The following is a 13588-nucleotide window of genomic DNA, read 5'->3' on the forward strand; positions in this document are numbered from 1 at the left end:
TGGTGTCTAACATATTTTGTTATGATATCTTACGTAGTGGGCTGTAATAAGCAAGTTCTAAATTCAACAAAGTGATATTTGAGGCATGTCAGCTCCATTATCCTAATACTTTCTTAATTTTCCAACATGTTTAAGCTCACGCTGTGCTCCTCATGTGCTTTTTCCCCAAGCCAGGGAGCTTTCACAGCATCCCATCTTCTCCTCTCTTCATTAATGTTTCATAAATGCTGGGCTGAAATTAAAAGCTTATTTGAAGCCGTTCCAATTTCATTACCACCCACCTATCCATTCTGCACTAACTTTCCCATTCTCATCACATTGGCAGTTTAGATTGCGGGGGGAAAGAGGTTATTTTTAAATGCAAATGTGCTTTGTCCCTATATACTTTGTGCCTGAGCTGTTGCGATGCGATCTATATACCATACGAAACTGATCTCTCGGGATGCATGTCGTGAACGGATATGTTTTGGAACTCCAGTTAATTTATTTATATATGATCAGTCCCCCAAAGATTGGGTCAATGCCATTGGTTAATTAAACACCCTGCAGCCCCATGCAGCCTATAAGAAACGTCATTAGTGGTGGAAATCCAACCTCTCCAATAACTAGTGGTTTACAGAATATTATTCAGGGTATACATAGTCAAATAAATGAATGATGTTTGCATACTGTGCAGGTCAGAGTGTAAAAGTTTAAGAAAGTAGTGATCACATAACCTGTGCTATCATCATTAGCTATTAGTTATCTTAGGGAGCTTCAGGTCTGAGAGATAATCCTCTCTTCCCAGACACAGACAGTGGTTATAGTAGGGACTAGGGAGGAGGTGTTGAGTTCCCTGTCTTAGAAATTCACCCATTAGACATCAGGGATGAAACAGAATATGTAAGTGCCAGATTTGAAGCTTTCACGGTCATGGGCTGCCATGCGAAAGCCCATTAAGGAGAAAGACAGCAGTCATTGAAAACAACAGGAAACCGCAGAGGGCAAGAGAGATGAAAAATCAATTAGGCTTGCTTACTCAAGTTAAAATTGCACTCTAAGATTAGTGTCCTTCCCCTTTTGTGCCACCCACGGGTTCCCTCTGATCCCATGACATCACAACTGGCAGCCTGGGCCTATGAAGTCTCGTCATCCATTGCTGCTATGTCTTCCATCTACAACCTGCCATTCTCCCAATAGAAAAACAATTTAATTGGAAGTTACTGATATGGTGATAGGCGGAAAATGAAGTGGTTTGAGAAAGGCTGACAAGGGAAAGAGAGATGGTTCTAATTTCCTCTAGCTTAGTTAAAACGCTGCCCAGTCATAATTCAGAATGACAACTTCAGTTGAATCCCTGCTGAGAAAGGGGAAGAGGAGATGAGAGGCTGTGGCCATTACTAAGCTAAAATCAAGTTACCCAATGCAACTCCAACCTTTCTCCTCTGCTTCCTGTTCGCAGCATGTACAAAGGACCAGTTTCCAATGAGATAATGTGTCCTTTACAACCTTAATGAAAACTAACAAGCCACATTGTGCTTTTACCTAAGTGTTCCTTCAGTGCAAAGTTGCTCAGACCCTTGCATTGCAGTGATTAACAAAGTTCAGAGGGATTATCCAATTAGACATTGGAGCTGCTGGTATCACTGTCGAGAGTTGCAGGATGGACTTCCTCTGGCGTTTCATTAAATGAACCCTGGAGCTTGCTGCTGTTAAGCCAGAGCTAAATGAGGTCATAAATCTTCAGCTCTCTACTTTATGAGCATGACGGGAAGTCTATTATAACTTTCATAAACAGCAGGCAGAAAGGGGCAAACAGGCAGGAGCAGGGATATGAGATAGATCGTGCTGCTATGCTGTGAACTCAACCTGCCATCCTCTCTGAGGAAGTGCAACGTCACAGGATGTACAGTAGTGTAAGAAGAGTATAGGGCTGAGATAAAGTGGTATAGAGAAAAGCATTTTGAGATACAGTAAGGGCGTAAGGAGAGATAGTAAGGATAAAGAATGCTACACACATAATCTTTCTCTTCCGTTTCCATCCCACAATGCCAACTTTGTTTATCCTTGTTCTGCATCTTCACTTTCTTTCCCTCTGCAGAGTCACATTCTGTGCCAGGCATTCACTTCTTCTAAACGCTTGTCCCCAGCACAGTAGAAACATCTGTCCCTGCTACACAGAGCAATCTATGGCCAAACAATCTGATCTCATTTTTCAAATTGGCTGGATATTGCTGTAATCGACCGTGTACAAATAAACATGCAAATACACCCCCCCCGCTCTTCAAATGAACAATCAGTCAATCCTCAATGCACAGGCCAGCTGCTGGCCTTTACAACAAAACCCAATGAAGACTCCGAGTCAAGTCCCTAGTCTGTCCTGCACCCAAGGAAAACCGATTACCACAATCAGTGCAGCATGGTTGCCAGTCAATAATATGACTCATAAACTCATCAAGCCCCTCTCCCTGCTGCCTTATTTTCCTCCCTGCTGCCTCGTACTCTCTCCCACTCCATCACTCCCGTGCCTGCCACCCCTCCTGCCTGGTGTCCTGCTTGCTTTCCATCTGCAGCTCACTCATTCTAATCGGGATCACACTTAGATGACAGTAGGGTTGGCAGATCCGTCAAGTGCTTTTTGAAGTTGGGGGGTTAAGTTTGAGCTCTGTTGGAGAAGTAGGAGAATATTACACTCACCAATGTTCAGCACATAGGAGCTACACACGTTATACTTTTTGGAGCAGGCTGCCTGTGCCGTGCCAGTAGCCCCGGTGCAAAACATTTGGCATCCAGTCTGCTGTTAGACGGCTACCAGATAGCTGTAGCTGATAGCTGGTGTTAAATTGAGGAGGGGTGAGAGAGAGTGTGAGGAAAAACTGTATAAACTGTTAGAACACAGTCAGTGGTTCAATGGAGGAAAATGTGGCTTGCAGAAGAGTGTGAATTGTGAAATCATCAAATAGCTTTTGAAGGGCAAAGCACGAGTCAGGCATAAGTTCAGTTGACTTGAAATTACACTGTCATAATAGAAAATGAACCATGTCTAAGGCCTGATAATGAGCCCATCTATAAAGTCTGTGATCAATACTGCGTTGTACACAGGCTACAACGCAGCTCATGTATCAAAACAATTTAAGAATGATTATTAGATTGTCTTTCACTGAGAATCTGTCTCTCCACACCACATCACATTGACTAAGTAGTAGAGGACACCTGTCTGGGTCTGACCTCAAATAAAGTTTGGTTGAAGGCTGTACAATGAACATAAAAGAAAAGTGTGCAAATAAAATTCTGCAGCAGTGTTTAATCTTAAATCCATGGCCAAGAATCGATTTTAACAGTCTGCTTTATTGGATTGCACAGTGGATGTGATAAAGTTTACATTCCTACATAGTGACAGACAGAGGCTGGGTGACCCCAATCATATTGTGAGCATGGCGGTTTGTTCACTGCCATTTGTTGTTTTCTGCTCCCTTTTGATGCTGGGAATATTTGATCTCACTCTTCTGCCTCACAGCTTTCTTATTTTAGATATCAAAGGGAGAGTCAACACACACTCACGCACACACACAAAAGAGGTGTTATGGGTATGCAACCACATTATGTATGACATTGGCAGCTGGTGACTCAAAATATTGGGGAGGGCAGGAGGAAAACCAGCTCACAGCACGATGTTATTTTACACTACTTATCTTATTCTTTCCTTAAATTAAACCCAAAAAGGCTTTTTTCTTTTTTAGGCATCTTGTACATGTGAACAGATACAGTACACACATTTTATTTCCTTGAAATAATAAACCATAATGCGCCGGTAATCCTTTCCTAAGCACAGAAAGAATCAGTAAACAGGTACACCTTGAGTTGTTATTACTTAAAAGCAGATATGATCTATCTTAACGTATTTTCTACTCTGACTTTAACATGTAGAGTACACCAAGGTTCAATTCTCGGATCAGTTTTGTTATTATATTATTATTATTATATAATTTATCAGTGGTTAACTTGATAGCAAGTATGATGTCTCTCTGACTATGCTAAACTATGTGATGCATTCCCCCAGGTATTTGCAAATAAAATTAAAGTTCTTATTTTTGTTGATTTTCATGTGGCAAAACAAATGTAGCAATGCCATGGCAACTGTATCCCAAATGTCAGGTGTTACCTTGCCTTGATTTCAGCTTTGAAAAGCATAATGAAAGAGCATGCTGGTTTCCTTATTCAACAACAACAACAACAACAACTGCCAATTGTATTAATAGATTCATATTAATTTCTTAGTATACCATTTAAAAAAAATAAGTGTGCGTGCACAAGGTCTACAAAAGTGACTTTTGGGCTTGACCATCTTGTGCAGGAACACACATTCTATGTAAATGTTAGAGCTCTTGGGTCTCCTCTGCTCATTAAAGAACATAGTTTTGCACTCTCCAGATGTGTACAAGCATCCAGGCAGGGTTGTGCTCAGTGCCTTCTCAGAAAGGACAGAGAAACTCAGTCAGCTGTGTTCTTGAATAAGCTGGTTAGAAGACGAGCGCAGAAAGCAAGTGAAGCAGACTATGGAAATAGCTCTGAGCTTGGAGAATAGTGGAAGCAGCGTGCACTGGTGCCAGGGTGGAGACTGGCAGCAGTGCACGCAATGGCCACTGGCGCACTAGCATCACAGTGTCACAAGACCGTGGCTAGATTGTTTTTGATTAGAGCTCTAAACATTGTGTGAGTCACGACTGCTTCTAAGATCATCACAGGCAAATGTCTCATTAATAGTGATGGGACTTTGAGGCGAGGCTTTACATTAAAGTTTTATTCCCTGCCATTGTTTTATTCCTGTCTCAAAGGGGAGACATTTCCCATCACAGCAGACTGGTATACTGTAATATTTTCTGGCACAATCAAACTGGCTCATCAGTTGTAATAAAACATTGATGGAATTATCTTAGATGGCAGCCTTTCTCCTTTTCTCTTGTGAATGAGTTGCCTGAAAGAAAATAGCCACTCACAACTATTTATAATAATCTGTTGTTTCCAGTCTTTTGAAATGCAAATTACAAGGCTCCCAGACATGAGTTTACTGAAGAAGAACCTTGCAACATATTCTATTTCTCTTGACCCTAAGCAGGATAAGCAAGTATACAAAAAACAGTGGATAGCTTAATCAGGCCATAGCCCCGGGGAAAGGTGGGTGTTCAATAGGATTATAGAGTTTAGTGCTGTAAATAATTCAAACATGCCTTGCGTTCTGACATTATGATTTAACTTTGATGATTTACTGAGATTTACCTGCTCAAATATGAGCCTGATGTAGGAAAGATACAACACAATTTGGAAGCAAAAATGCTTTTATCTAGATGCTTGACATTTTCACAAGGGTATACTGTGAGTTTATCTCCAAGAAGACATCAACCTGACACCTCACTGCAATAATAGGGAGACATAATAATACTTTTAAATTATATAACTCTTCTTTAAACAGATGGAATGTCCCCCCTGAGACACACATTCCAACACTTCCTTTGGGTTCATATTTGGACATAAAAACACACCCACATACACAGCAATTCATGTACACATGCAGACACACACATTTACCCAGATGGTTGCAAATCTCTTGGGATGTTACATTTCATTCAATCATTTCAACAGACCAAAGTATTTGCTTAAAGGGTAAGGTTACCACAAATAACACACTCGGGATAGAGGCGAAGGCAATCAGTTACCTATGAATTCATCAATTATTAGTCTACTTGATATATTTAATGTCTGTCTTGCCTCCTATTAGCAAACTGTCAGAAAAAAAAACTTAGCGTGTAAACAAAATTAAATATAAAACCTTAAACTAACAAACAGTTTTCTAACGAAACACATCAGATGCCCTTGTTATACTGTACCTGTATGACCTCTCTAAATGCCAGAATGTTTAACATGAGGAGAGGAGGATTTAGGGACAAACAGCAGAGGAGAAATAAGACGTTAAACTGTAACATTGTCTCAACCTCCCTGTCTCCCCCATCACCTCTGAATCTGAACATCTTTCCCACCCTGGAGGTGAGTGACAGATGGGATCAGCCTGAACATCACTCAGAACAGCTCTCTACCTCCCGTCACCCCGCCAAAGACATATGATTTACCACGACCGTCCGCCCTGCGCCTCCGCCTCTCACTCCTCACTCACTCACTAGCCCACAATCCTGCATCATTATACTTAACATGACTCACACACCAACATGTACATCTTTCACGTTTGGCTGAAACATTGCTCGCACATGCATGTCGACTTCCATCATCTTGCTCTTATTAAAACATCATAACACTTGTGACAGTCCCACACCCATCACTCCTCCCAGAAACCCCTCTACTGTTTCTTTAGTTAAACATGAGGCACACTCTAACTCTCATCTTAGTATCTTTCAATTTTTTCAATATCACCCGGAGTCTTCTGCTGTCACTCTCTTTTTACCTTACATTCACAATAAAAACATTAATGGACAAATATAGTGCACACAGACACTTGCAAAAAATGAAAGTAAGTCATACGCACACTGACAATCCTCTCCGAAGTGCCCCCTCTGGAGATGGTGGTCCCGTTGAGTCCAACCAGAGAGGGCAGAGTTTGAGACATCCAGTTGGTCACCATAGCCATGGTGCTGAGCACCGCCCCGATCTTTAGCATGGGAACGCTCATGTTTGCTCCCTGTGGGGCCCCGGCGCTAACAGCCCTGCAGCCAGCCCTACCCTGCCCTGCCCTGGACCTCGGCTCCAGTCAAACCCCTCTCTGCTCCAGACAGTCCAGGCAGGAAGCAGCCAGTCAGTGTCTGCCTTCCAGAGCTGGTGAAGCACAGTTACCAGACCCACAGCCAGAGACTGGTTAGAGGAGAGCAGCTCACATCCAACAGCATCACCCTGGAATCTTTCCCCTCAGAGTGACTGCCTCAGCCTCACCCCCTCCCTCTCTCTCACTTCCTCACTCTCCCCTTATCTCTCCCTCCCTCTCCGTTCCACTCTCTACCTCAAGATGCAGAGCTGCGCATTGGCTGCCTCTCTGTCTCAACCCCTCCCGATCAGCCTATGCTCTGTTCTTGCCAGCCCTGTTTTGCATGCATGCATCTATTCTTTTCTGTTTCTCTGACATTTGGCTGTGCTTTCATGATTCAAATCTCAGTGTGTGTGCACTTCCACATTTCTGTGTGCTGTGTGGAGATCAGATAGAGACTGATGTGAGAGGGCTGATCTCTGCTCTGTTATGTGGCATGTGTGTGCCAAAGGCATGATCTCAGGGTTGAGTATAGACTGCCCTCATCAAACTAACTTCACTGATTGGACGACTGGTTATAAAAATAAGGAAGTCGATAGATTTAAGGTTTTCCAGGGACGTGAGGGGAGACATTCAGAAAAGTATGAATGGTATGAGAGATCTAGGTGCCTCTGCCTACGGCTGCTTCTGACAGCTCATCCGTCATTCTGCTTCATGACATGATATCACCCTGTAGCCTCCACTTCTACAGTATCCTACCATCTCCACTCTGCCTGGGGCGTAACCATATCACCATCTTAACTTACATGTCTTCTCGACATTCACTGCCTGAAACTCTAAAACTACAGAATAAGTGCAAGAGTTCAAATGTGGATAATGATTGAATTGACATAATGACGGATAACGTTAAAGTTTACAAAACAACTTGTATCCAAAACTGATAATACATTTGTTTTCTTACCTGGCTGCTACCACATGCTTTCCTTCAATAATGGGGGATTACAAGTTATTTTCAAGTGGTGCAGGTAAACAATTGTTGTATTGCTGTAATCCAAATGGCTTAAGCTCTTAGCACAATCACAACAGTGTCAGATAGCATAGCAATTGCTTTACTGCCTATTGGATGTTGTATCACCTAAGGGGCTTAGCCTCTATCTTGATTGGAGATCATTTCAGGACAGACCTCAGACGTGTGTAGATCAACTCTTTGGATGTAGGGTATGTATTGGATCCGGAGATTGTCTCAAATTACTACTTGAAGCTTGAAGCATCTCCTTGCCGCATTTTCCTGCAATATTCTGGGCCACTGGCGGTGTCATTTTATGACCTAAACAACCATGAATAATGATGACAGAGTGGCCCACTCAGACAAAACGGCCAGGTCATCTTCCTTTCTGTTGGCTTCCTGGTCTGCTGACTTATTCAGTTTGTCAGCAATGGATGGGCTCCCTTCCCCGAGCAGTCACATCGGGTGAGTGATATTGCTTCCGCTGTGTCGGACATACTGTGAAGTGATATGAGAAGAGACAGCTTTCTCAGCCCCATCCAACAATAATGAATCCCTCCTCAGTTCACCTGCTGGCTCCCACATGTGTCTGCGCCTCTATTTTTGTAGCAAGACTGACCCTGTGTGGCTACCGGTGGGATTGCAGCCCATCATCGCCCATCATCGCTGTTGTGCAATAGTGAAACTGGTAGACAGGTAGTTGTCACTTTATGTGAACGTGTCAAGGATATGTGAGGCAGCGCGTGGCATTTCGGTTTAGAATCACTCTGTTCCATGTCTCACAGAGATTTTAGAGAAAGGTACAATGCATTAAAGTGTCTCAAACACACTGCTGCCTTCAGGGGCATGCGGGAAATAGACTGAAGCCACGTACATTTCACATATCATCTGATTACATCACAGATGATTTAGTTTGTATCTAAATAGTTTGTCTATTATATGTCTACAGGCAAATTACTATAACTAATCCAAACAATGTGCTAATAACATTTATTATAAACTATATTTACATATTTAAGGGAATATGCTTGCAACTATTGTGAGAGATGAAGAAAGCTATGTTTGTAATCTACCGTACTTAATATTTACTTCAATGTACCGTCTAAAGAGAATGCAGTAATGGTGACATTCACTGGGTGGCAGCAAAGACTTAAACATCGATGGACGTCCTTTACCTTTGTTTCTTTATTAAATAACCAAGCTCCTGCTTCTGTCCTGGTACAAAGTAAGAGCGGTGACTGAAAAGAAAAGCATTATGATGGTGCTTATTGGGGCATCATCTTCAATTACGTGAAAATCTTTCACCCCATGTACGACTATGGCCATTGTGCAAGAAGTAGGATATTTCAAAGCAGGTAGAAGTACATGGCCACATCCTAAATGTTCCTCCATTGGCCCCAATTATGACGACCATATACAGTATGTTCTGAGTAATGCCTTATGGAATAAACACTAAATAGGCACACATTGCCCTAAACTAGTAAGGACCCAGTTTGACATAATAAATTCCCTTGCCCATGCCTAATGTTCAAAATGATAATGATCAATATCAAAGGTAGTTTTTTTGTTTCCTCAAATTAGACATGTGCCGTCGACTGTGCTTTTATTACTAGTTGGTGACTCAGAAGTTTCATCTCTAAGGAACATTTGTCTCCCAGATCTCTTTATTCTCTCTTTTCATCAGCTTGCATTGTGATTTTATAATAGCAGTCTAGACACTATTATTTGAATTCTGATGACAATGCTTTTCCCTTTTTAATTTGTCTTTCTTTCATTTGTGCCAAAAACATACTGTATGTGAATGCTGCGCCTGCTAAATGTAAATGAACTGAAACCATCGAGGCTGCCATCAGACTCCTGCAAATCATATCTTCTATCACAGGTTTTTCATATCCTTTTCTTCTATTTCAGGGTCTTTTTATTCAAAGCCATTGTTAATAACTTACTCACATTACTTGTGTAAGATTGAGCGCACCTGAACTCTTTCAAACTTAAGATTCTTGTCACAGAGTGCGGGTCAGATGCCATCTTTTGTAAAGTGATGGCCCAAATAAAGGAAGGCAATAATGAGTGTCATGAGGACAATCTGCCATACCGCAAATAAATCCATGCTCTGCCAATCAACTATCTAATCATGGAGTCTGTTGGCAGAACAAGCTTTCATTAAATATTAGCTAGAGAGGAAGTCAGCCTTTTAACCTGTAATAATGTAATTCTTTTTGATTAATTTTCACTGCCATTCCTCACAATTTCCACCATAATAATTGTCCAGACTCATTTTCGCTGCTTATTATCTTCAATTCTCTGCTCTCCTTTGTTCTCCTTCTCATGAATTTTATTTAGCCTTTAACTCCTCTCACTCTCTGCCTCTCTTTGTTGTCTCTCTTGGCCCCTCCGGCAGTAATACAAATGGCATCGCATCATGTGTTTCTCCTTTACCCTGCATGTGTCTTAGCTCCTACTATTTCTTTCTGGAGCTGATGCACATTCAGTGGTGTTCATAGCTGTCCTGTTGCATGCGTGGACTCAGATTTGCACTTCATACTGTAGAAACAAACCCTGTGGAACATCTGCATGCACACATATTGTGCAACATTTTGGTGCCTCCACAGAGACATGCAAACATGGCTTTGTGCTTAATAATAAACATCTAAAAAAAAAAATCACTCTGCTCTTAGCCTGAGGGCTTGCTCTATAAAGGGCATTTTTAATCAGTTCAAACTGTGAAAATGGCCACCGACTGCACAAATGGCAGCATTTGTGCACACCCATGGATGGCAGTAGAGTGCTATAAAGCCTGAGGTCATAGGGAAAAACTCTGGGTGAGATAACAACAAAACTGTGGAGCAGAAAGCACCAAACACTACAAAAACACAGCGGAAACACAGGAACAAATTACACCTCAGCTAATTACACAGACCTCCTTACCATTGATGCAGAGCCCTTTTGACTGAGGCCACACACAAGCCCCCGCCTGAGCTCTGAGAGATGCTGGAGTCATCCTGCTCTAAGAATACTGGCTATTTTTCTGAGTCATAATTCATTAATTAGATGATGGACATGGAGGCCCACTGCCTTCCTAATATATTAAGATCAAAATCAGCTCAAACAAAGTGTGACCTCATTACCATGGAAACTATTTAAATGGCATAAATAGGCTGTACCCCAGGGTCTAGGCAGGCAGACACAGTGGTGTGCAGTGTTTAATCTATTAACAGCTCCTGTGGGCCTTTGATTAAGGAAACTCATCTGGGCTTTTACATTTTATAGTAGCGACTGAGACCACAGGAGGATTATAGAGCACACATGCATCGACCCCTGCATGCATAAAGTGCAGGGAACACATCAAATCGAGTAGAATATGTTCAATAATTCAAGCAGAGAGAGTTCACCACAAATAAAGTAGGGACTCTGTCCCACTCTGACCACAGAGAAATGTGACATAATATGATTAATGGCATCATAAATATGGCTTGCATGAAGACCTTACATGGGAGTCGGTAACCTTTCATGTTCAACTTGCTTCAGCACTGTTTGACAAGATCAGGCACAATAATCTCGTAAAGACAATAAGTGTGTCCATTACTGTGTGTATGTGCTTACGTATGCATGCATCAGATTTGTTTGTATGCGTCAATGCCTCTCTTTGTTTGTGTCCACTTGCATGAGCCACAATTTCTCTCCACTGAGCTGTGAAATGTCGACAATACCCTCTAATGGTGGTTGCCTCAGTGTTGTCGAGAGACCTGGTAGAGCTGTAACATGCACGCAGTATAAAGTAAATCGGTCACTCCTGTAGGCAAGTAACAAAACAGAGGCTCAGCCCGATGGTGTTTAACTAGAATAATGTTAGCAGGAGAGATTCTGTCCTTCCAGTTGGAACACACGAGAAAGAAAATCAATATTGTAAGTGTGTCTGCCTGGCCGTATCGACTGTAACACACCTTCAATATCCTGTGGCCAGTCTATCCATTGTCTTTACAGTAGAGCCTATCTAATGAACCCACAGTGAAGAGAAAGGAGACGCATTCATAATATATTACAAGGCAAGACTGCAGATCTGAGATTGACTCATAGCAGGCCTCTTCACCATGCTGCATGCATGCTGCATCCTGCATGCTGTTCTCGGTTTGTTTCTGAAAACAGTCTCCAAGTACCAGTAAAGTTAAATAATTTGTACAGAACTATATATGTTCGACGGAGTATAGCTGTTCTTTTGTTTTGTTTTTAGTTTGAAGCAAATATTTTAACCCAGAACAACATGTCTCTTTTTACTTGAAATCTAACAGCCACTCAAACTGCCTTTCAACCCATTGTGTGCAACATTTATAATCACAAGTTCAATGATGAAAATTATGATTTGTGTTAAGGCAAGCCCAGAGAACACTTCCAAAGGATATTTGAAATGTTCATTTGTGGGCAAAAATGATTTATGACCCACCAGAGGAACAGCTACAATTGAACAGGCTGAATTGCAAACAAATATACATGTTCTTGTTTTATTTGATCAAGCCAACATTGAACTGGAGAAACCTAGTTTAGTGTTCTTGGAAGCGTGAATATATTGCTGGAACATGCATTTCAATTTTATTCATAGACGGAGTGATTGCTCCTGATTGCTCCCTTGATTACTATCTCCACAGTCCATGGGGGCTTATATGCATTATTATTGGTAAGGTATTTGGTATGTCTGAACAGTAAATGGTTGAATGTCAGATGGCTCAATCAGGGACAAGCAGGGAGTCACATTCTGCTTGATGCTTGCCAAAGAAAAGGCCTGATCAAATAACAACTACATGTAGCAATCAGCTGTCACGCACTCTGCAGCGCAGCATGGCTGTATCCACTGTTCTGTTCCTTCTCATGCCAACAGGACCAGCTGAATAAGACTCAGAGCAGCATTTCCTGTGCCCAAGTTGAATAGCCCACACACAAAGACACACTCGCCCATATGCACATGTATACAGATATGCATTCACACACGCGATTACTATGATCATTTTCTGGCTACATGACCTGATTACAAAGCTCCTCCAAACCAATCCTGTTTTGAATCCAACAGCTACTCCATTCTGACCTTTTTTTATCCCACCCGCTAATCAAACATTCTCACTGCTGCATAGGGAAAGATATTTCTATAAATGGAGTAATTACTAACAACAATTTGAGAAGCTAAAGCCTTGCATAAAGGTATAGCTATAGGGACTCTCATGAATATATAATCAGACGCAGGGCGACAAACATTGTGCCATGTCAATTAAAGACAACAAAATACCTTTCCTTTCATGCCATCGGAGTGGAATAGGCTTTCAGTAGAGGTGACGTCACACCAGTCCTGCATGTCATATGGGTATAATATTTGGGAAATGGTCATTTGACCAAAATTAGATTCTGATTTAGAAATGTAAAAAAAAAACATATGTACAGCATATGTGTTTGTTTGTGTGAAACCTGTCGAGATAGTCACCTGTGACCTGTATTGCTTACTTTTAGTCTTCTACTGGAAAAAGGACCACAAAGAGGAATATATTTTTTTTACTGTATTGTCCTATCCTCTGCATTTGTTTCAATGACTCTGCATTTGTCAGAGTGTATGATATGTTTTATTTATGTTTTTGCCATGTCAAATAAATCAAACCAAATCAAGCTTAATCTCAAGAAAGCCTGCTCCAGTAGATGAGACTGACCCCCATGGCCACTGAACTTTTGGTGCAGTCACAATAACCCCCAAGGATAATTGTTTATTTATTATTTCTTCCAGATGGTAACTTCTGCTAAACGGTCTGACCAATTTTCTTCAGATAGCTATTACTGCAAATATTTACAAAGCTGCATAGGACCTCTATATAGATGTA

At 41.5% G+C, this 13588-nt stretch overlaps 1 protein-coding gene across 2 annotated transcripts in view; it reads right to left on the minus strand.

The window, feature by feature from the left end:
• olfm2a (olfactomedin 2a) overlaps positions 1-13588 on the minus strand; it is a 42888-nt gene that overhangs the window by 16847 nt on the left and 12453 nt on the right. Inside the window, exon 1 of one of the 2 annotated variants that reach the window (XM_034143070.1) lies at positions 6515-6658. The exons of the other annotated variant lie outside the window; for it this stretch is intronic. Coding sequence (XP_033998961.1) covers positions 6515-6658 — 144 coding nt within the window. Of the gene's footprint in view, positions 1-6514; positions 6659-13588 lie in introns of those variants that run through there. 2 annotated transcript variants of the gene reach the window in all.

The sequence above is a fragment of the Trematomus bernacchii genome, unplaced genomic scaffold (assembly GCF_902827165.1).
Source record: "Trematomus bernacchii unplaced genomic scaffold, fTreBer1.1, whole genome shotgun sequence".
NCBI lineage: Eukaryota > Metazoa > Chordata > Actinopteri > Perciformes > Nototheniidae > Trematomus > Trematomus bernacchii.